Raw genomic sequence first — 23,394 nt, forward strand, 5'->3', positions numbered from 1 at the left:
GCGCGACATGAACTACTACAAGAAGTCAACACTGATATGTCGTGCTCTTTTCTGTCTGACAATATCATAGATGTATGCAGTATTATATACTTCTGTTAGTCTTAAAGGTGCCACAGGACCCTCTGTTGCTTTTTACAGATTCAGACTAACACGGCTACCCCTCTGATACTTGCAGTATTGTTGTAGCCATGTCAGTCCCAGGATATTAGAGAGACAAGGTGTCTGAGGTAATATCTTTTATTGGACCAACTTCTGCTGGTGAGAGAGACAAGCTTTTGAGCTTACACAGAGTTCTTCTTCAGGTCTGGGAAACATATTTACTTTAGAAGGCAAAGGAATACAAGAAGTGAGTCAATTCACATACCTTGGCAATAAAGTGCAAGCCAATGGGATTGTCCAGAAGGAAATAATGTCCTGAATTAGCAAGGTGACAGTTCCATATACTAACTTAAACAAGATTTGGTCATCAAAAATCTGCAATTTAAAGACAAACCATGAATTTCCAACTAAAAACTTACCTCTACCTTTACATATGGATGTGAAAGCTGGAAACCCCCAAAGGTATGGACAGAAATACTTCAGGAAAATACGAGGCACTAGTGTCTTAGTTCTGGGCAATTACACCTATATTCCCACTCTGTGGTCTATCAAGGGCTCCCCTTCTAGGCTTCTGGCTCCCCAGCCATTGCTTCTCTTGGGTGGAGACGCACACCTCTCTCCCTTTTGATCAGGGTATTTTCAGGCTGCACAGTCCCCTACTGTCCTGTGATATCTACAGCAAAAGACAGGCTGCCTAAGCAGGCTGCTTTTGCCTTCTCTTCTCGAATGGTTAACAGTGTATTTGCCACAGTTATTAGTTGCCACTCAGTTCTTTCTAAGCAAGCATTAACGACTTAGATATTGGCATAGAAAGTACGCTTATTAAGTTTGCGGATGATACCAAACTGGGAGGGATTGCAACTGCTTTGGAGGACAGAGTCATAATTCAAAATGATCTGGACAAATTGGAGAAATGGTCTGAGGTAAACAGGATGAAGTTTAACAAAGACAAATGCAAAGTGCTCCACTTAGGAAGAAAAAATCAGTTTCACACATACAGAATGGGAAGAGACTGTCTAGGAAGGAGTACGGCAGAAAGGGATCTAGGGGTTATAGTGGACCACAAGCTAAATCTGAGTCAACAGTGTGATGCTGTTGCAAAAAAAGCAAACATGATTCTGGGATGTATTAACAGGTGTGTTGTGAGCAAGACACGAGAAGTCATTCTTCCGCTGTACTCTGCTCTGGTTAGGCCTCAGCTGGAGTATTGTGTCCAGTTCTGGGCACCGCATTTCAAGAAAGATGTGGAGAAATTGGAGAGGGTCCAGAGAAGAGCAACAAGAATGATTAAAGGTCTTGAGAACATGACCTATGAAGGAAGGCTGAAAGAATTGGGTTTGTTTAGTTTGGAAAAGAGAAGACTGAGAGGGGACATGATAGCAGTTTTCAGGTATCTAAAAGGGTGTCATAAGGAGGAGGGAGAAAACTTGTTCACCTTAGCCTCTAAGGATAGAACAAGAAGCAATGGGCTTAAACTGCAGCAAGGGAGGTCTAGGTTGGACATTAGGAAAAAGTTCCTAACTGTCAGGGTGGTTAAACACTGGAATAAATTGCCTAGGGAGGTTGTGGAATCTCCATCTCTGGAGATATTTAAGAGTAGGTTAGATAAATGTCTATCAGGGATGGTCTAGACAGTATTTGATCCTGCCATGCGGGCAGGGGACTGGACTCGATGACCTCTCGAGGTCCCTTCCAGTCCTAGAATCTATGAATCTATGAATAAGCACGTTTTATTTTTAAGGTAAATCAATAGAGAGAAAACATTAAAACAATGAAGGAATCAACACGTTAATTAGCTTACCAGAGATCACCCCAACTCCAACATGGGCCCTAGCAGGTGAACAGTCTTTCAAACCCACCCAGGGGTTTTCCTGTGGTTTCTAGTTCCTAGAATAAGGACACTAGTGAGTTTGCGAGGCACTCATTTATCCGGTTTGGGCCTGTGAAGAAGTTGTGAATAGGTAATCTGCCAGACAATGGATTTCTGCTCAAGGCGCATCTTCAAAAAGATGGACTCAGAGGTGGGCCATTTGCATTCCTTTCATCCCAAATATTTACTAGGAAACATAACTAACCGTTTGCATTATTTCAAAAATTAGTTGAAATTCCTAACATTTCCTCAACGTTTGCATTAGTCACATCTCCTAGAGGAGTTCCATACTATGCCACAATAACACATACGCAATTGCATTTTTAATACAATGGAACCCAAAGTATTGAACTTAATTCAGTAAGGTTTACCCAGGATATTGCAGGAGATAGCCCCACCCGCCCCAGCTAAATGGCATAAATTTATAATAAATACTGAGATTCCTCAGAGTGTTCAATAACCCCTTTTCTCTAAAGTGATCCAGAAAAGAACATGGAATCATTTGGGACCTGCATTAAGAATGCAGCCAGGATGTCTACAAAGGCAGGCATACCATTGGGCAGTTGGAGGAACATGCAAAAGGGGCTGGCTGAAATAATCCCTCAACTGAGCACTACTCGGGGTGGGAAAATTTACGGGACTTAGCAACATAGAAGATGCAAAGAGCAGCCCAGGATAGACAGGGATGCCAGAGCCTTGTTTGTGCACTAAGTAATGTCTGATGCTATGGGAAGGATTCCGATATATATAAAAGAGGGGGAAGCAGCTTCAGTCACAGCTGTTTATTTAGCAGGTGACGAGAAAATGAATAGAATGAGAGTGTCTATTAGTTAATTTAGTATCCATAACCTCTTATTTTCCAATTAAAATAATGTATAAGTCAATTACATACTGCATGATTGTCAGGGTTACCCTAGTGATATTATAGAACACACACAAGTAAAGGGCAATCAGGAGCATAGTTTTATTCCTGTTTTCAGTGGAACGGTAATCTGTCAGCCATCCAAAAATGGATTATCACTGGCCTTTCAAGACTTTCTCCTATGTTGCCCTGGGAGTTATTTGGACAGAAACACCCATCTATAAAATACCTGTCATTCTCTCTAAGAGAAAAATGTATAAAATAACATTAACTTCTGCTGCACCTTGCATTGGATAAAAAATTTGAATGGAAACCAGTGTACAATATGGGGCACTGGTGATGTGTGCTGTCTTTTGTCTGTATTGTAAGAGTCAAGCTAATGAATGTTGTATCAGTTGCAACTTCCACCTGGCCTTTGCTTTTATCCCAAAATAGAGTATGTCACAATAATCTATCCTGGAGATAGTGAATGCATGGCCTGCTGTAGTTTAGATTTTCATCCAAGAGGAATTGCAGTTTCCTGTCCAGCTGGAGAAGGCATTTCTTGCCACTGATTTACCACAATGATAGGTATGGTATAAAAAGCTAAATAGAGTAGAATAGTCATCTGTGTGACTGAATAATGATGGATCTAATTGTGTACTGTTTTGGAGTCCTATCTTGATAGTTAGAAGGCATTCTTCAGTGGAGGGTGAGGTGTTTCTCCTCTTCTGGAGCATATAATTTCTTCCACTTTGCAAAATTCTGTTTCCTGGGCAAAAAGTACTTGTAAGGGAGACCCAGATTGGTAATGTATTTCAGACTTTCCAATTTCCTTCTTATTTTAAGTGGCAGGGCTGAAAGATCTCGGTATATGGCTATTTTCTGTGTATGTATTTGATGGACCTCTTCTAAAGTGATGCTTTTTTTGTGAGCATAGTAGTAGTGATGTTTCACAATCCTTGGGTCTAGCTGTGGGATGAGGGAAGGAAACAGGTCCCAGACAATACTTCAAAACTCTTTAAAAAGTTTTGCACAGTCAAAATTAGGTTATCCTTCTCAGTCCCATGAGGGACAACTTCTGAGGTGCGTGCTGATTATATGGTCGCTAATTTGAAGGTAATGTGTTTTGCTTGAGTTTGTCATTTCCTGTCTTCCATCTTGTTCAGATGAACCATGAGTTCCATCTTCAGTTGTGGATGCTCTGTTGCCTAGGGACACAGTTATTTTATTGTGATTATGGTTATTGATTTATTTTTGCATTCATTTTATTTCTATTACTAGCTCTTTGAAATTCAATTTAGCAGTGAACAAACTCTGATCTTTGTCTGCCTTTGGTGCCTTACCTGGAGTCCTGCTCCTTATCACCTGTTTTTGAAAAGTCTCTCCCTATTTAAGGCATCTTATTCGGGCATACTGCCTGATACTCTAATGGGGAATGAGAAAGTGAAAAAGGGTGAGGAGGTGAAAGCACAGGGAGGGGACATAGTAGAAAACTGGGGTTGAAGAAAGCAGGCTGAGAGGAATATCAAAGTTGTGGGTCAAAAGGGGAAACAAGGAAAGACCCAAAGGAGAGGGCAGGGCAAGTGCTGATTTTGCCTTTAATTCTGGGTTCTCTGTTTAATTGATGATCATCTGTAGATAGGAGAAGAATTTATGGACCCAATCCTGCTCCATATAAACTCATCAGGATTTATGCCTTTGACTTCAGTAAGAACAGTAGCAAGCCCAGTATTTTGGAGCTGCTAGAAAATTCACCAGCATAGGATTATGTAGTCAATTCTAAGTGACTCTTTGTCCAGATCAGTAGCTCAGATTCTGTACATTTTCAATTTAGTGACTATTTTAATAAATAAAAAACTAATTTATTTGAAACATGTTCTTGAAGAAAATAAAAGCAGAACTACTTTTTGGCAAATATCTGGCATTTAGAGCTTGAAACCCTTTTTGGCCTTGCATAGCCACTGATCACTTTACATTTACAAATGTGTTCAGGTTCATTAGCTGAGAAAACATCTTGTTCCTTTGACATTGTCCATTAGATCGAAAACTATTAGATAAGGTACAGACGAGTAATAGGTTTGAAAAGGTTCATTCAGAGCATAATCAGAATATTTTGTTGAACACTGAAAAGTGATATGTCTTACATTTAATTACCTGCTTTAAATGTCTGGATAAAGATATCTTTATGTAATTTCTCTGGGCATACTTGACATAGCAAAGAAGAGCTTCCATAACTTCATTATTATTGTTAGTAATCATGTTTGTTACAGTAGTGTCTAGGGACTACTAAGAACAGGGCCGCATTGCGCTAAGTAGGCACTGTGCAAAAACAGTAATAGGGGGTTCCTGCTCTGCAGAGCTTACAGTGTAAGTAGACAGGAAAGAGACTTAACACACAAGCAGAGTAAACACTGGGATGGCGATAAATATCACATTAGTTCCATTATTTATTTTTTGGCGGGGAGGCGTTGGACTTACTTAGGGTGGGATAAACGGAAAAGTAGAGGAAGGGAGAGGGGACATTGAAGGGAAGTGGGTGTGGACAGGGTGTTGGAGGAGGAAGGCAGGTGGAATGATGCTGAGGTGAAGAGCCTGTGAGGGAGGAGGCAGGAGGATATTGAAGGGAGCAGCCAATCAGCACAGGTTCAAAACTGTAGAAAATACTCTGATGATGTCACCAGTGCCCTATATTAGAAGCATTTCCTCAGCAACTTGATTCCTCAGCTCTCTTTGAAGTTACTGGAATTTTGTAGCTGTAAGGCCTGATGCTGCAAACACACACATGGGTATTGCTAGTAGTCACATGATTGCACAAATGGTATTACAGTGAGCATCAGGTGAGAAATAGACTGCAAAGATTTAAATTGTGTTGTAATAGACCCAATCAATACAAGGTATACTATAAACACTAATGTCTCTCAGTAGTTTGTTTTTCAAATTTTCCCTGACACAGCAGTAAATCTTTAAAACGTATAGGGACTAGGGTCTTAGGGCTGGTCTACACTAACCCCCCAATTCGAACTAAGATACGCAACTTCAGCTACGTACCTTAGTTCGAACTTACCGCGGTCCAGACGCGGCAGGCAGGCTCCCCTGTCGACTCCGTATACTCCTCTCGCCGAGCAGGAGTACCGGAGTCGACGGCGAGCACTTCTGGGTTCGATTTATCGCGTCCAGACAAGACGCGATAAATCGAACCCAGAAGTTCGATTGCTTGCCGCCAAACCAGTGGGTAAGTATAGACGTACCCTTAGAATTCAATCCTGTTTCCATTTAAATCAATGAACAGCTCCTATCGACTTCAGCTGGAGTATGATTGAACCTTACACGAATGGTGCTAATATGCACCTGCTTTTTATATTTAAAAACAATGGGGTCTAAAAATGCCACATTCTTTATTGGAACAAGAAACTGTGTGTGTGTGGGGGGGCGGACGGGGGTGGGAGGGAACGGGACGTTATTCTGCCACTGCTAACCTTTTCCTGCAAAATTCACTGCACACAAGCAAATGCTATGTATTTAACTCATTAGCCATTTGTCTGCCTGACAAAGGACAATAGATTTGTGCAGCAAGTGGTATTAAAATGCATACACAATTGTTGTCTTCCATGTACATTTTTGATGGTACCATATTCTGCAAAAATAAATACCATGGTTTATATTTAAAAACACAAATTAAAACTATGTTAATACGTCAGGGTCGCAAAATTAAAATGTAAATTAGGCAAAGCGGAAGTTAAGAATCTTGTACTAATGTTAGATTACCCAAATTGCACATATATAGTGTTTTCAATTATTGGTTAAATATTTACATTGAGTTACAATGTAAGCAGGTTAATGTGCAGTGTGAGCAGGTTAATATTGCGGTGAGAAACCTTTGTATCTATTTTTAAATACAGTGTACTGCTTTATTTTAAATTCATGATTTTAAAAGTTTAGTAGCTTGTTCTTTCCCTATTTAATTTCTCTCTCTCTCTCTCTCTCTCTCTCTCTCTCTTTTGCTTAGAGAGAGAAAGAAAAGGCAAAAATAAAACCTAAAAAGAAAAATACAAAAAGGGTGGTGGTCTCTGTGTGCAAATGAATTGAAATAATAACCATATTAGAGGTCTTTTCCTGGCGTGCATTCTGGCCTCCACAGTTCAGATAATTTGAAAGCAATGGCTGGGCTTGGCAGTCAGTAGACCTGCTGGACTCCTTCCTCTGCCACCTGATGTGTGTTCTTATACTCTTCCACTCCCACCTCTGCATTTCAAGAAGAATACCAGCAGGTTTGGCAGCCCAGGTGCTGAGTGCCCTCTGTCCTTTTCAAATACCTGTATCCTGAAGGCCCTGAGTGTATAGGGTGGAAAGTTATAGAACATGGAGAGTTTGGATTGACTCTGCAATCTAGTTATTGCATTTAAAAGAACCAAAAAAACTACCCAAGAATCCAGTTTGGGGCAAAACCTGTCTCGATCCTGTTGTATGCTGTCTTTCAGAGTGGCATATGCATGCACTAGGCATATATTGGAACTGTGCAAACATAGTGACAGTTTCATCCTTTATCTTGCATGTATTCAGTACAGTATTTTCGACTCTTCGTAGAAAAATACAGGCTTTGAATGGGGAACCTTGGCAACATTACATTTCTCAGAGTAGGTTACTTAAATGCTAAATTTGAAGCATAAAAGCTCTGCCACCATTTAGTCTGCGCTAAAAAAAGAAATGATTATAATGAGTAGTATTATTATTTTACAATGGAAAAAGTGATTTTTTTCATTCTCTCATAACTCAAACGGCTGGATAAGTTTCCACAACCTTAAGAATTCTCCATTGGTTTAGGACCACACATGGAACATTTCAGTGTAGAGGAGCAATGTTCAGAAAGTTATTCAGAGGTGGAAATAGAATATTGAGAAAATAATTGTGTTATATTGAATAATTGTTCCAATTTTTTTTGCCCCTGAGCTACAGAATTACTTTATTTAAATGTCTGCTTGTACCGCTTTAGCATTCTAATATAGGGCCTGATCCACAGCCTATTGAAGTCAATGGAAAGATTCTTATTGACCTCCATAGGTTTTGGATTAAGCAATAAATAATCTTTAACTGTCATGGTTTGAGTTGCAGAGATGCATGCACACTGGCATCCCTACATTCATAAATCTGGGTACAAGACCTTTTAACCTCAAGACTCCTTCCCTCCAACGTACATTCACTAGCTAGTTAAGAAAGAGCAACTGATAAGTAACTGTTCTTTAATTTTTTGTCTTTCAGTATCCGCAGTGTGATGCAGAAGTATCTTGAGGAGAGAGGTGAATTAACCTTTGACAAGATTTTCAATCAGAAGATTGGTAAGTTCTGTTTTGAATCAAATTTTCTTGTTTTATGTTTTTAAGATTGATTTGTTTGTTACTGTTTAGTGCAGCCTGTTGAAGATAGCACTGTAGACTTAGTTAAACATAGTATAGTACAGGGGTTCGCAACCTTTTTCTTTTGGAGGCCTCCCCAACATGCTATAAAAACTCCACAGCCGAGCTGTGCCACAACAACTGGTTTTCTGCATATAAAAGCCAGGGCTGATGTTATGGGGTAGCAAGCAGGGCAATTGCTCAGGCTTCGGCTTCAGCCCCGGGTGGCAGGGCTCAGGGCCCTGGGCTTCAGCCCCATGCAGTGGGGCTTCGGCTTTCCACCCTGGGCCCCAGCAAGTCTAACACTGGGCCTACTTGGCAGACCCCCTGAAACCTGTTCATGGGCCCCAGGCGGCCACGGACTCCTGATTGAGAACCGCTGGTATAGTAAACTATGGACAGGATTTAAAAGAATGGTTGAACTTTGTTTAAGGTTGAAGAATTATAACTACCTATAGCCATTTCTGGGCCATTGAGTGAAAGATTGGAACTGTGAAGACCAAGAGTTTTGTATTCCTCTCATCTCTCAGTACTTCTGCTGCAGTCCAGATATATGGTATATACCAACAAATCAACCTTGTTACTCCCAAAGATCATGGAGCACCCTCTGTGCCAGCATGTCTGTGGCACCTCTTAGGGTAAAGAAGTTTTCTGGACACTGGTGGCTTTGGCACCACCCAGTTGGTGGATTTCATCTGATTACTTTCCTTCTGAGCTCAGAGCCTTTCTAATCTTCAGTGATGGACAGTCAGCATTTGTTCTCTCACTGTTAATCATCAAATCCAAATGATAGCTGCTGATAAACCACACACTGTTTATTTAAGAAAGAAAGAAACTATTACTGCTAAATAAGAGGAAAGAAACACACTTGCTGTTACTCACATATAGATGCACTAAGGGAAAGCTGGTTGGGAAAACGAATGTTACAGATTGTTTAACAGTTTTCTACTCCAGCCAAAAGTACTGGACTGCAGCACAAACAGATCCTCCTTTCGACAGTACTACTGCCTGTTTATGTGTGGCTCAGGTTAGCACTTCTCTTTCTGAATAATTGATGTAATGTTGCATAGCAGGGGCAAAATATAAACAAGGGGATCTTTCAGCAGCACTGCCAAATAGAATGATTTCAATTCTCTACATCTGTGTGGTATGAGTCAAATCAGACAGTTAAGGAACTAAGGAAACTTGTATTTGATTGTTCATTTCCAGTCATATGGTTAAATATCTTTTAACTAATAGTCTGTTCCAAAGAACAGTACAAGTTGTGACAATTATTTTTAGATATTCTGTTGTTACAGTACTAGTAGATAGTTCACCAAGAAGTCTGAAGGAATGCCTAACATAGTGAATGCTACTGGGAAGGGGGTAGGTTTAGCAGATAAAATAAAAAAAGAACAAGTTAAAAATCACTTAGAAAAGTTAGATGCCTGCAAGTCACCAGGGCCTGATGAAATGCATCCTAGAATACTCAAGGAGCTAATAGAGGAGGTATCTGAGCCTCTAGCTATTATCTTTGGAAAATCATGGGAGACGGGAGAGATTCCAGAAGACTGGAAAAGGGCAAATATAGTGCCCATCTATAAAAAGGGAAATAAAAACAACCCAGGAAACTACAGACCAGTTAGTTTAACTTCTGTGCCAGGGAAGATAATGGAGCAAGTAATTAAGGAAATCATCTGCAAACACTTGGAAGGTGGTAAGGTGATAGGGAATAGCCAGCATGGATTTGTAAAGAACAAATCGTGTCAAACCAATCTGATAGCTTTCTTTGATAGGATAACGAGTCTTGTGGATAAGGGAGAAGCTGTGGATATGGTATACCTAGACTTTAGTAAGGCATTTGATACGGTCTCGCATGATATTCTTATCGACAAACTAGGCAAATACAATTCAGATGGGGCTACTATAAGGTGGGTGCATAACTGGCTGGATAACCGTACTCAGAGAGTTGTTATTAATGGTTCCCAATCCTGCTGGAAAGGCATAACAAGTGGGGTTCCGCAGGGGTCTGTTTTGGGACTGGCTCTGTTCAATATCTTCATTAACAACTTAGATATTGGCATAGAAAGTACGCTTATTAAGTTTGCAGATGATACCAAACTGGGAGGGATTGCAACTGCTTTGGAGGACAGGGTCATAATTCAAAATGATCTGGACAAATTGGAGAAATGGTCTGAGGTAAACAGGATGAAGTTTAATAAAGACAAATGCAAAGTGCTCCACTTAGGAAGGAACAATCAGTTTCACACATACAGAATGGGAAGAGACTGTCTAGTCTCTGCCCCAAATAGCTTACAGTAGAGTATTCAGACATAAACCTCAATACGTTCAAAAAGATTAGATGAATATTTCAGACATGTTGTAAGATTATATACTTTGCTTTTCCCTCACAGCTGCTGCTTATATTATTTACTTTTTTCATCCATGTTAAATACTTATATCTCTAAACTCTCATCCTTAACTGTGGAGCTTCTAACCAGCTTCTCCATAATAACAATTTTGCTAGAATGAAGTAGCACGGTGAGAGACAGCATGTCTCTTCCGAAGACATCGTTGGAATGAGGGGAAAAGATTAAGGATAAATGTGGGTGTTTTTAACTGAAGAGACTTTACGTTTTGCTGAAAATACTGTCTTTATTTTGGATATTCATTTATTTTTTTATTGCTGTTTTCTACCCTGTTCTTTGCTACATTTGTTCTGTTTTTATACATTAACATAATGGTTTATGGTAGAGTATACTCATTCTAATACACAATGCTGTGGAATAAAGATAGCATCTGATTGTTAAAAATCTAACAACTCACATCTGGTGTTTATTATTATTATTATTATATATTTGGTTGTATTCTGGTTGTGCCTAGAGGCCACAGTTAAAATTGGGCCCCATTATGCAAGGTGCTGGACAAACATGTAGCAATTTATCCCTATTCTAAGGAGCTTAAAATCTAAGTTGAGATGAGGCACAATGAATTTTGCAAATGAAAGTGGAGAGAGGACGTAGGAAACCAAAATAAGCCCCCATGGTTACATAGGTTGCCATTGCACTACTTGGTACTTCCAGATGGATATAAAATATTTTTTTTTTAGTAAGTTAATATCAACTATCCCTGACTGACTGACCCCAACTATCATTGGTAGGCTGATTTCTTGTAAGCAGAGGTGTGTCGCAGCAGTGGCAGAATCTTACAGCCCAGGACGGGTTTGGAGGAGGAGAGACTCATGGCCTTCACTATGCGTGTACCATGTGTAAGAGCAGTGTGGAAGAATGCAGAGACAGTTGTGAGAGAAGATTGGTGGATGAGGCTGGCATTGTTGACTGGCCGGAGGAGGTAGATAAAAGGCAAGAGTGGACAAGCAGGAAAGAGCAGAGTTGTGAAGGACCTTATAAATGAAATGAATGTAATATTTGTTTTACATTTGAACATATGATAAGAACATACAAGAAACACTTTGAATTGTAATAATGCATGACAGAAGCAATGGGCTTAAATTGCAGCAAGGGAGGTTTAGGTTGGACATTAGGAAAAACTTCCTAACTGTCAGAGTGGTTAAGCACTGGAATAAATTGCCTAGGGAGGTGGTGGAATCTCCATCATTGGGGATTTTTAAGAGCAGGCTGGACAAACACCTGTCAGGGATAGTCTAGATAATACTTACTCCTGCCTTGAGTGCAGGGGACTGGACTAGATGACCTCTCAAGGTCCCTTCCAGTTCTATAGTTCTATGATTTCTATGAATAGGGAGCTGGGGGATTAGAGAGCTGCTGTGAAGGGACAGACCCTTTGCAGATATCCCTAGTGCATAGATTCTAAGGTGGGAAGGGACCTTTATGATTCTCTAGCTTGATCTCTGGCATAGACTAAGGCATAGATTTCATCCAGTGATTCCTGCAGCTAGCCCAACAGATTGTGGTTGAACTAGAGCATATCCAGCCTTGGATTTAAAGACTCTTATTGAAGGAGAATTTACCATATTCCTTGATAATTTGTTCAAACGATTAATCATTTTTACTGTTAAAAACGTGCATCTCTTTTTCCAGTTAGAACCTCTCCAACTTTAACATCCAGCCTTTGGTTCTTATTATGCCTTTGTCTGCTAAATTTAAAAGCCCTCTAATATCCGATATCTTCTTCCTGAGTAGATAATTATAGACCCTAATCAACTCACCTTTTTATCTTTTCTTTGATAAACTATATAGATTGAGCTCCTTTAGTCTCTGTCATGTTTCCAGACCACAAATCATTCTTAAGTTGTAGCCCATTTCTGCATCCTTTCCAGTTATTAAAGTGTGGAAACCAGAACTGGCCACAGTTTTCCAGTACTAGTCCTTGCAATGTCATATACATAGATAATGTTGCCCCTCTTCTCCTGTTTCATGTTTCCCTTTTAATATGTCTAAGTATTTAGTTAGCTGTTTTAGCCACAAGCGTCACATGGAGCTGATCTACTGTTAACTCTTAGGGTTAAGAGTCACGACTTTTTCTGTGTCACAACTTTCCAGAATACATTCCTGCAGCTTGAAAGTATGATCTGTGTTTTTTGTTTCCAGATGTATAGCCTTGCAAAGGATCTCAGGGGATCCTTTGGTTTTGGAGGTCGAATCACTTGTTACTTGCACTGGTGGGGACAAAAGAAGAATGTGAAGGAAACTGAGTAAGAACTTCAGGAATATTCAGTCTGCAATGGGGCATTAGCTTCTTCAAGGATGAGATGGCCCTAAACCTTTAAAGGGTGTGCTTAAATTAGTGTATCTCTATTTACTTCAGTTTTTATGGAGGAAAATAAGTTGCTTCATTTGCTTTAAACTGCCCTGGGCACCTCTAGGATCATGGGATTCTTGTTTGACTGCTGTTTGATCTTAAACTCAATAGGAACTTGTACAATGAGTTTAAGAGAACACACAGATGATGTATACAGCTAGAAAGCTGCTATACCAGCATTTAATTAAGTAGCCAATCTGTTGTGCCAGGCACAAGTTACTTCCTGTGTAATACCAGCTTCATGGGGAAGTACAGCATGTATCTAAGTGGAATGAATAACCACCTTTAACTAGTTTTCTCATTACCACATCCTGTTTGCTACACAACAAGTAGATTGTGTCTGCACTGGAAATAGACACTTTTCCAGTTCTCAAATGATTAGTTATAATTCATAAGTAGAATCTATTTTGCTATGCTTGATTATTAAAATGGTATTTTAATTTATTTTTGCATTATATTTTACTGTTGATCATGCTCACTTGTAAAAATTGTTTCATTCATGTTCTGATTTTGTAATTGACATATGCAGCAGGTGTATTTTCTAAGAGTAAGAGATTTTAAATTAGGCAATAGCAACAATTACATTAATGCATTTGGAACAAATGCGATATACACTTACACTGCAACAAATCTAAAGAAAAGCAATATTGATCTTTCTTATCAGCGCTCCCTAATAGTCGGTAGAAGATAATGTTGGTAAACTAGAGGCTCTGGGTATGGTAGAATACGGAGCCTTTCAGCTCTTGGTCACTGATTTGGATCTGGTTCACATCTGTCTATCGAGCAGTTTGTTTAGATGCTGGTGGTACTTAACAGTTTCCATTAAAACACTTCATTCACAGTTGCTTGTAATTTTCTGTAATAACCTTTTGAGATGAAATTTCCATGTTTGGCTTTTTATGGACAATTTGAGCAAAACCAGGTTAGTTGTTTTGGAACTTGATCATAGTATAATACTTACCCTTTTCACATTGTTAAAAAAAGCTTTCGCATTTTCCCTTTGGCTTTAAGGTTAAACCTGATTTCCATCCCGTCTCTGTTGTCAAGTACACAGATGGATAAACATTAAACTTACTGCATGTCAGTAGTCCCAGTGAGAAATACATGTTTGCTTAATTGCAGAAAATGTGGTTGTCATTTATCAATTTACATGAACATTTTCTTCCATTTTGCGTTACCTTCCTTTCTGTTAGGGGGACTGTTCTTTCTAAGACTGATTCACTTGGCTGTTCTTTGTGTTATCTTATGTTCAGCTTTCTCTGTATTGGAGCTCTATACTAGGTTAAGAATTTTGCCATCTGTCTCAGTGGTTCTTCCCACACATTCATGTCTGTTTTGGATCCTTTAGGAATTTCATATCATATTAACTCCCTTCAAGAGTGCTAGAGCTCAGGGTGATTATTCTAGTTTATGGTGGCTTTTCAGAGCAAAGTAGTGTTAATTCATCTTAAGATCAGTGTACAGACAGGCCTTACAGCTGTGTGAATGGACTCTATAGTACAAGATCTTCCTGTCAGCTGTCTGCCATGAGCGGGAAGTAAACTTGCTGTTGAGAAATCCTCCCCGCCCTTTCAATATGGGAGCAAAATGTGGTGCAATCCCCATGGTATCTAAATATAACACGGTTTGAAGACTCCCTCCCTAGTACATTATTTAAGCCCTTGTTTAATGTAAGCATGAGTTCTGTGTACCGTGGCATTTTGAACTAATTAAATAATCCTCTGAAGAAAGAGCAGTGAGAGCAATAAAACTTGGTTGTAAGACAAAAACACCTGAGTTTTTAGCTAAGTAAACAAGGTGTGCATATAAAATATGTACAATGTGTTAATAGTAATGGATCTGCTTTTTTCTAGTTGCTTGTGATGACTTTAAAGTCATATGGTGCTTATAAGTGGTCACAGAAGCAGAATGAATGCTATACAGATTTTCTCTTTTTTAGGGTTTTTATTGTTATATGTCCAATAGTGCTAGGCAGTTCACAACATATAGAAAAGATGAGGGCCCCAATCTTGCAAAGACTTAGGCACATGATTAACTTTACAGATGTAAGTAGTCCCATTGAAGTCAGTGGGACTAACGTGTAAAGTTAAGCATATGTGTAAGTCTTTTCAGGACAGGGACCATGATCTGTGGGTTTATAATCCAAAATTAGACATAACAAAAGAAGGAATAAGGCAAGAAATAGAGATGCGGGATCAGAGAAAGGGGGAGAATTTAACAGATACAGAGTGCAGTTGCTATACTTAGTTATACGTGTGTCTTAAAGGCCCTGGTGTGTATTAATTTATTCCAGGTGAAAAACTACAATTTTGTGTGTATTTTTTGTCAGGGTGGGATGCGGAGGAATGTAAAGAAGAGGAAATGGTAGTCATGGAGGATATGAAGATTGAGAGGAAATATGACATAGGGAAAGAAGAACGGCTGTGTTGTGCGTGCATGCATGCATATATATGTACAGTTCACTTAAATTAACTTGCTATTTGAGTCTCTTCTACTTTTTGTATACTAAAGTAGCAGAGACTACATAAGTACCTAGATAATTATTCAACATACTGTATTTGGTTTTTGTGTTTATGGAAAAGTGCATTTATTTCTGGGTTCCGTTTCAGACATGTGGAAGATATAAAACATAAGTGAGACTCTGTGGAAATTAGGAATTGAAAAAAGTGGTAAAAAATGACACTTAAAGTACCCTGTAAAAACTGGTCTCTCTTTTCTCTTATTGTTGTTTCATTGTTAGTAGTTTTCAGTTTATGCAGCAGGTTCAAGATCTGACTAGAACCTGGATTATGGCTGAGTTGCATGATTCTATTCGATATCAGTTGGACATAAACTTCTCCTTGTTAGTCTGTTTAGCAAAACTCATATTCTATATCTGTAAAGGTACCATGTAAATCTTTGAAACCAGATGATTGAAAACAAACCCAAGAAACTGTTAATATGTGACATTTTATTAGGGGTCTGTGTTCCTATACACACAGATGTCCTACTGATGTCAATGGGAATCATGCATACTGAGGTAGAGGAAAACAGAATAAACTGGAAGTCATTGGAGGTGTAATTCAACATTATGAAATATCTATTTTTTAAAAAAATTGTAGTTCTTACAAAATTAGTGTTAATTTTAAATCATTTCCACAATTTTAATTTAATTTCTAGACATTTTAGGTTGGTGAGTTTTTATGAATATATTTTTGTGTTTTTTTAAATAATTTTGATATTGGTGTGGGTTAGTTTGCAAGTTGCTGTAGAAATAGAATATAATACTGTACTGTCTGTTGAGCCATTAACATTGATACTTTCACTTTGAACAGCCTGTAAAACTTGTGCAAGAGATGATCTGTCCAGACATATTTAAATATGTGAAAACTTGCTGTTCCATTGATTTTATTACATCTTCATCAGTTATTTGGTATGTTAAAGAAAAATTTGTCTGGTGTTTGTGCAGTGCTGTGACAGTTGCTTTATTGTGTTATTACTGATTAGTTGCATTCTCATTGTTTTAGAAAACACAAATATTTTGTGTAGTTCAACCCATTTGGTTAAAAGTTGATTCATAAAGTAGAAACAATAAAGATTATTTATTGAAAAACTTGGTTTCAGACCAGCCAATATGTATACATTAGCTAATTATACTTCTTGCTGGCTGGCATAAATTTCTTCCGGTGTACAGCTATAAAAGTTATTTCTCCATGAAAGAAGATGAAATGTGGCTAATTGGGAGAATTTCTTATACTGTCTAACTTGGTTCATTACATCTCTTTCAAGGGTTGGAAATGGAGAAAACACCATACTTAGATGTTTTATAAAGAATATTGTTGGCGCTTGAGTGCCTGGTACCATACATTATATAAGTACTTTTACCTGTGCATAATTTTAAGGTGGAAAAAAGGCCTGCTTTTGTCTGTCCAGAGTTGAATAACATCTGAAACCAACCTATAAAATGTTTTAATTCATTCTATTTTTTTCATTATAAATAATTTAGATCTTTCTTTATCAGGCTGCAGCCTGAACTTTTTCTTGTTAAATAATAGAACGATTCATCGGCTGAGGTCTATATAAAATCTGCGCTTTTAGATATAACAGATAATATTATAGAAACTGGTGTTCAGTAGAACCTGTATACAGTATAGTTTTGGGAAGGATAATGTCATATAAGGAAAAAGGGGAAAAACTTGTATCTCAGCAGAGCAGCCTAATTATACAACATTTCTTTTGTACTGTCTAGACTTCTGAGTGGACAGGAAGCTTTGAACACTAGAAGTAGGTTATTTTCTTCTCATGGAGAAATGAGTGGGTACAGATACAGGAGTAATAAATGATGTAAATCAGCCTTGTGATTTTTTTTTAAAGTTTCTGCTGTTATAGCTTTTAACAGGGACAGTAAAACCAGCACAGTTTAAGTCCAGTTACTAACAGACTGCAGTGACTTTCTGTGTTTCTCAAAAGTCTGTTTGTTTCCAATAGGCTGTGGACTTAAACTCCTTCCTTTAAGATTATATGGTACCCTCAGTTCTTCTTTGAGGGCGTTTCAATGGATGTGTTGTACCAGGCATTTGCTGCCCCCTGCTGGAGATACTTTGGCCTTGGTGCACCCTGCCCCAGGTAGCGGCTCTTTAAGAAAAAAAATGCAGTGAGTTTGGGACCACTGGGGTTGCCTAGAAAGGCCTTCTAGGGTCAGCCGCTGGTGAAACCAGTGAGACTTGGTCTTCCAGTGCATAGATGACTCGTGCATCCCGATACTGAGCGAGGGGATGTAAAATGTAAAGGGGAGGACATGTGACCGCCCTACATCTCCTCTGCCCAGCCTGGGGCCACGGCGCTCTCCCCACCCCACCAGAGTTACCTACGGGGGTTGGGGAGACTTCTGTCTTTCTCCTGCTGCACCTCCCCCCTGGCACGTTCGGCCATTCTCCCTGGCAGCAGGGTCCGGGCGGGGAGTGGTACCAGCCACTTCTCATGCCAGCTGAAGCTGGCTGCTCGGGATCACTGCTCTGTGCAACGCGGTGGCTGCCTGAGAGAGAGCTCGGCTGGGATGGCGGCTCGCCCCATCCCCTCCGCTCCCAGAAGCGTATGTTTGCCTAGGGCCCAGTGATGGGTTAATCTGGCCCTGATCATAACCCAAGAAGCCAGGATGAGTCAAGGCCCATTGCTGACCATACTTCACATTTAGGTCATTGAGAGACCTTTTGTTTTACTTTGTGTGAGTGTAAGCCAAGATGGGCCAACCTAAGTTAGGTATTGGTTGGACTACTGAAAACTTGGGGAGCTCACTTAATGAGACACCTACTGGCTCAGTCAAGCTGGTGACAGTCCGTATGTATTTTCCACTTTTGGTGCATATGTGCCCCATGTGCTCAAGATCTGTTTGGCCAGCAGCCTCTATTGGTGTCATGCATGTGCCCTGAGTACTCTCATACCGAGGGCATAAAGGATGGTATGTGTCCAACCATCACTCAGTTCCTTCTTATGCGTGTGGTTTTGAGACTGAGTGCCAGTGTCTTCATATAGTGTATATAATAATATTAGTTTAGCATAGGTCAGTAGGTTGCCCATTGGCATCATTTTTGATACGTTTCAGTTAATAGTTGGGATGTTTTATTAGCTTCCTCCCTTGTAAAATTTTTCCTCCGTGAGATCTCTCCTGGTGCCAAGTGTGATGCTGACAGACCAGGTGTCAATTTTTGCTAAGGCCCCTTGGCCTCACTGAACACTGACAAATGCATAGCTGGAAACCAGTCTGACTCACCTGTGTGTTAGTATTGTTAAAATAGGTATTGGATTTATAGAGATGCGTTTAGTGTTTGGACTTTATGAAATGCTTGTGAGTTGCTGCATGTATTAATCTAATTTATAATGTCTGTAATGGACACATATTACCCCATGTTATAAGGTAATGTTTAAGTGTTTTGCTCTGTGACTATAAAAGTGTTTGCTATGAAACTGGAAATCCCCATGGTCAGGGGAGAAGCATTACCACGTGTGAAATATTAGTTTACCACAAAGGTGTCATCTCCTTCCCAACAAAAGAAGACCTATAGATATCTGACAAACCACTGTGAAACATCAGTGGACAAAAGTCTTTGTTGATTGCTCCCCCCACACCCATGAAGAGGAGGCCTGCACAAATGCTCAGTCCTCTCAGTTTGAGCTCCGGGGAAAGGGAACAAAAATCCCTGTCAAGAAAAAATTGTTATCCCTAGGCTGCTTGGACTTCAGGGAGAGGTCAAGACTTCTAAGCATAAGCAAGGGATCCACAGCCGTTTAGCTTGGGTTAGCCCTAAAGGACAGATAGAGCTTGCACATTACAGCAGCGTCTGTTACTTTTTGATACCTAAGAGTGTAACTCATTTGTGTGTGTATGTTTACCTGCTTTAACTTTGTAAATAACTCCTATTTCTTTTTCCTAGTTAATAAACCTTTAGTTAGTTTATTATAGGATTAGCTACAAGCATTGTCTTTGGTGAGAGATCTGAGCTACAATTGACCTGGAGTAAGTGACTGGTTCTTTGGGACTAGGAGTAACCTGAATATTTTGATTTTTGTTGTAAGGGAGGGACTGTCTGTCACAAGGCAAGTTTGCCTGGGTGGCAAGATTGTTCAAGGGGACTCTGTGCCTCCATGTTAAGGCTGTTATAGTACCTGAGGAGTTCATTCTTGATATTTAGTTGGTGAATTGTAAGCATAGAACACACAACCAATTTGGAGTTTGAGCCCTGGTTTGAAGCAGTCTGCCAAGAGGATGGCACTCACAGTTGTGAGCCACCCAAGACATCTTGACACCAGGACCATAGGATGTTGCATGCTAGTCTTTTGGATTCAGTATTGCCCCTGTTGCAAGACACCAGTTTTCTTCAAGTCGTGTCCCTGCAGGTGCTCAACTTCAGTGCACGTGCACCCTGTGCCTTTGATTGGAGATTTTTGTTAGCAGTGCCTGCTCATCCTGTGCATGCTTCCTACACATCTTCATGCCCTGTATTGAGGCTATATAGGGCTGTGCACGTGAACGGCCCTCAGTTCCTTCTCAACTGCCTTGAGACAGAGTTTAGTGTGTGCCTATTTTCCTCTTTAGTGAGAGAATATAGTATATACTGTTAGTTCTTCAGTTAGTTTATAGGATACACAGTAGTTGTTGGAACTGCTGTTCCCACTTTCTTTTTCCCCCCTAAAAAAAAAGTTGTTTTTTCCCCCTTTATTGAGGAGTCAATTTTTTTTCTTGTATCTGGGATGTTGGTCTCCCTGAATTTTTAAAGGTGCCTTTCCTGCCGAGAAGCTATTCCCATCAGCAATGGGCATTCTCAGGGTATTCGTTGCTTGGGAGACTCGCATATCTGCAGCAAGTGCAAGGTTTGCAATTCTTTTAAGAGACTATCCCATAGCAAGTCTTAAGACTGGCTTTGGACCTGAGCCCAGACCCTTTAGTTCTGTTATCAGCAGCACCCCCTACATTCAAGTATCAGAGGGGTAGCCGTGTTAGTCTGAATCTGTAAAAACCAACAGAGGGTCCTGTGGCACCTTTAAGACTAACAGAAGTATTGGGAGCATAAGCTTTCGTGGGTAAGAACCTCACTTCTTCAGATGCAAGTAATGGAAATTTCCAGAGGCAGGTATAAATCAGTATGGAGATAACGAGATTAGTTCAATCAGGGAGGGTGAGGTGCTCTGCTAGCAGTTGAGGTGTGAACACCAAGGGAGGAGAAACTGCTTCTGTAGTTGGATAGCCATTCACAGTCTTTGTTTAATCCTGATCAACAGAGCCAGATATGTACCCAGAAACCTCCTGCTACAAGACAAACCTCGATGCCAACTCTGCCCACATATCTACACCAGCAACACCATCACAGGACCTAACCAGATCAGCTACAACGTCACCAGCTCATTCACCTGCATGTCCACCAATGTTATATATGCCATCATGTGCCAGCAATGCCCCTCTGCTATGTACATTGGCCAAACTGGACAGTCACTACGCAAGAGGATAAATGGACACAAGTCAGCTATCAGGAATGGCAATATACAAAGTAGGAGAACACTTCAACCTCCCTGGCCACACAATAGCAGATGTAAAGGTAGCCATCTTACAGCAAAAAAACTTCAGGACCAGACTCCAAAGAGAAACTGCTGAGTTCCAGTTCATTTGCAAATTTGACACCATCAGATCAGGATTAAACAAAGACTGTGAATGGCTATCCAACTACAGAAGCAGTTTCTCCTCCCTTGGTGTTCACACCTCAACTGCTAGCAGAGCACCTCACCCTCCCTGATTGAACTAACCTCGTTATCTCCATACTGATTTATACCTGCCTCTGGAAATTTCCATTACTTGCATCTGAAGAAGTGAGGTTCTTACCCACGAAAGCTTATGCTCCCAATACTTCTGTTAGTCTTAAAGGTGCCACAGGACCCTCTGTTGGTCCCTACATTCAAGTGTGCCAATTTAAAATACTACGTCCTGGCAGGGATTCTGAGTTTTTATTTGCACACCCGGCACCAAATTCTCATGTCATGGGTGCAGTTAATGAAAGGGAGAGACAGTATATTCCAAAAACTACCCCATATTACAAAGACCAGAAGCAACTGGATATTTTGGTCATAAAAGCTACTGTTTGGTGATATTACAGTTCAGAACAACGACTTACCGGGTGCAGATGTCGAAATATGACTACCTGAATTATGAGACGTTTAATGCTTTTATTGAGCACTTACCTCAGGAACGTTGAGATCAGTTTAGTGGCGTAATAAAGGAGGGTCGGCTCTTGGAAATATTGTAGGTTTCACTTCAGACAGCTGACACTTCAGCCAGGTCTGTTTCCACCATAGCCGTGATGAGATGAGCTTCCTGGCTTCAACTGTCTGGTTTCCCATGAGAAGTACAATCGACTGTTGAGGACTTATCAGTTAGTGGGCACAAAGTCTCCACGGTCTCCACAGACAACTCACTTCATACCCTAAAGGACTCTGGGGCTACACTTAGATCCTTGGGAATATACATGCCTTCAAATAAAAGAATATTTAGCAGGTCTGAATTGGCACAAAAATCCTGTCCAGCTTAATTTCCCACCTTTCATAGACCATCTGAACTGCTGTCTAAGAGGTTGAGATTTTCTAAAAAGAAGCCAGTGACTACCTCGACTGCTTCATTCCAGCCATCAGCATTGTCCAATGCCAGTTCTGAGGGTTTGGTCGAGAGTCTGAACCACTCCACCAGTCAGGGTTTTTCAGCTACATCATACCACCCCTTTTCCTCAGTTAATACACTGCCTCTCTCTATTCCAACAGGCATGGGAGATTGTAACGTCAGACAGATGAATATTGGAGGCCATAACATCTAGTTACACAATCCAGTTTACCCCCATCCTGCCCACTCATCTTGCGTCCCTGTCCCTCTTCAGGGACCCCTCTCGTGATCAATTGCTGAGACAGGAGATCCCACCGCTCCTAAGTCTAGGGACATAGAACCAGTTCCACTTCAACACTAAGAAAAAGGTTCTATTCAAGGTATTTTCTGATACGCAAGAAAAATGGGGGTTGAAGGCAATACTAAATGTCAGACAAATGACCAACACATCTGAAACTCAGGATGGTGTCCCTAACAGCTGTTATTCCCTCCCTGTAGGCTGTGGACTGGTTTATGAGTCTAGACCTCAAAGATGCTTACTTCCATGTAGCAATTCATCCCTTTCACAAAAGATTTCTTCATTTCATAATTGATCATGATCAGTACCAAGTCCTACTCTTCAGCCTTGCTTCCACCTCAAGGGTTTTCTCAAAAATCATGGCGGTTGTACGTACCCACTTCCATCATCTAGGTCTAGGAATAATAGTCATTCCCTACCTTGATGACTGGCTCCTCAAAGACTGATCTTATCAGGAGGTGCTGTTAGCAGTTCCAATGACAACTTCTCTTTCCACAGTTTAGGCCTACAAATAAATCTTGAGAAATTGTCCTTGACTCCTGCATCTTGATTACTTTTATACGAGTATTTCTGGATTTGAGGACAGGCAGGAGTTATCTTTCACCCGACAGGTTCCTCATTCTAAAGAACCTTATCCAGAGAATTCAGCTCAGTCCTCAAGTCCCATCAAAGACATGCCTGCAGCTTCTGGGGCACATGACAGTTTGCATTTTTGTAACACAGAACATCAGGTTACATCATCAGTGTCTCCAGAGGTGCTCAGGACAGTTTATGTACCCGACAAACAGGTGTCTGTACCCAGGTGGGTCCTACAGTCACTCATCTGGTGGGAGGATCCTTCCAAGGTTTGTGCAGGTATACCATTCATCCAGAATCCCCCTATGATAATGATAACATTGAATGCTTCCCTCTTGGGATGGGGAGCACATTTGGGTCTTCATACAGTCCAAGGCAAATGGTCACAATAAGACACTTGCACATCAGTCTGTTCAAGTTGAGGGCAGTCAGAAATAC

General features: G+C 40.3%; 1 protein-coding gene across 1 annotated transcript in view; it reads left to right on the forward strand.

Annotated features, from left to right (window-relative positions):
- The window catches only part of GRK3 (G protein-coupled receptor kinase 3), a 129,145-nt gene that overhangs the window by 20,930 nt on the left and 84,821 nt on the right, over positions 1 to 23,394 (forward strand). Inside the window, exon 2 of the mRNA XM_065417765.1 lies at positions 8,070 to 8,146. Coding sequence (XP_065273837.1) covers positions 8,070 to 8,146 — 77 coding nt within the window. The remainder of the gene's footprint in view (positions 1 to 8,069; positions 8,147 to 23,394) is intronic.

Source organism: Emys orbicularis, chromosome 16 (assembly GCF_028017835.1).
Source record: "Emys orbicularis isolate rEmyOrb1 chromosome 16, rEmyOrb1.hap1, whole genome shotgun sequence".
NCBI classification, from domain to species: domain Eukaryota; kingdom Metazoa; phylum Chordata; order Testudines; family Emydidae; genus Emys; species Emys orbicularis.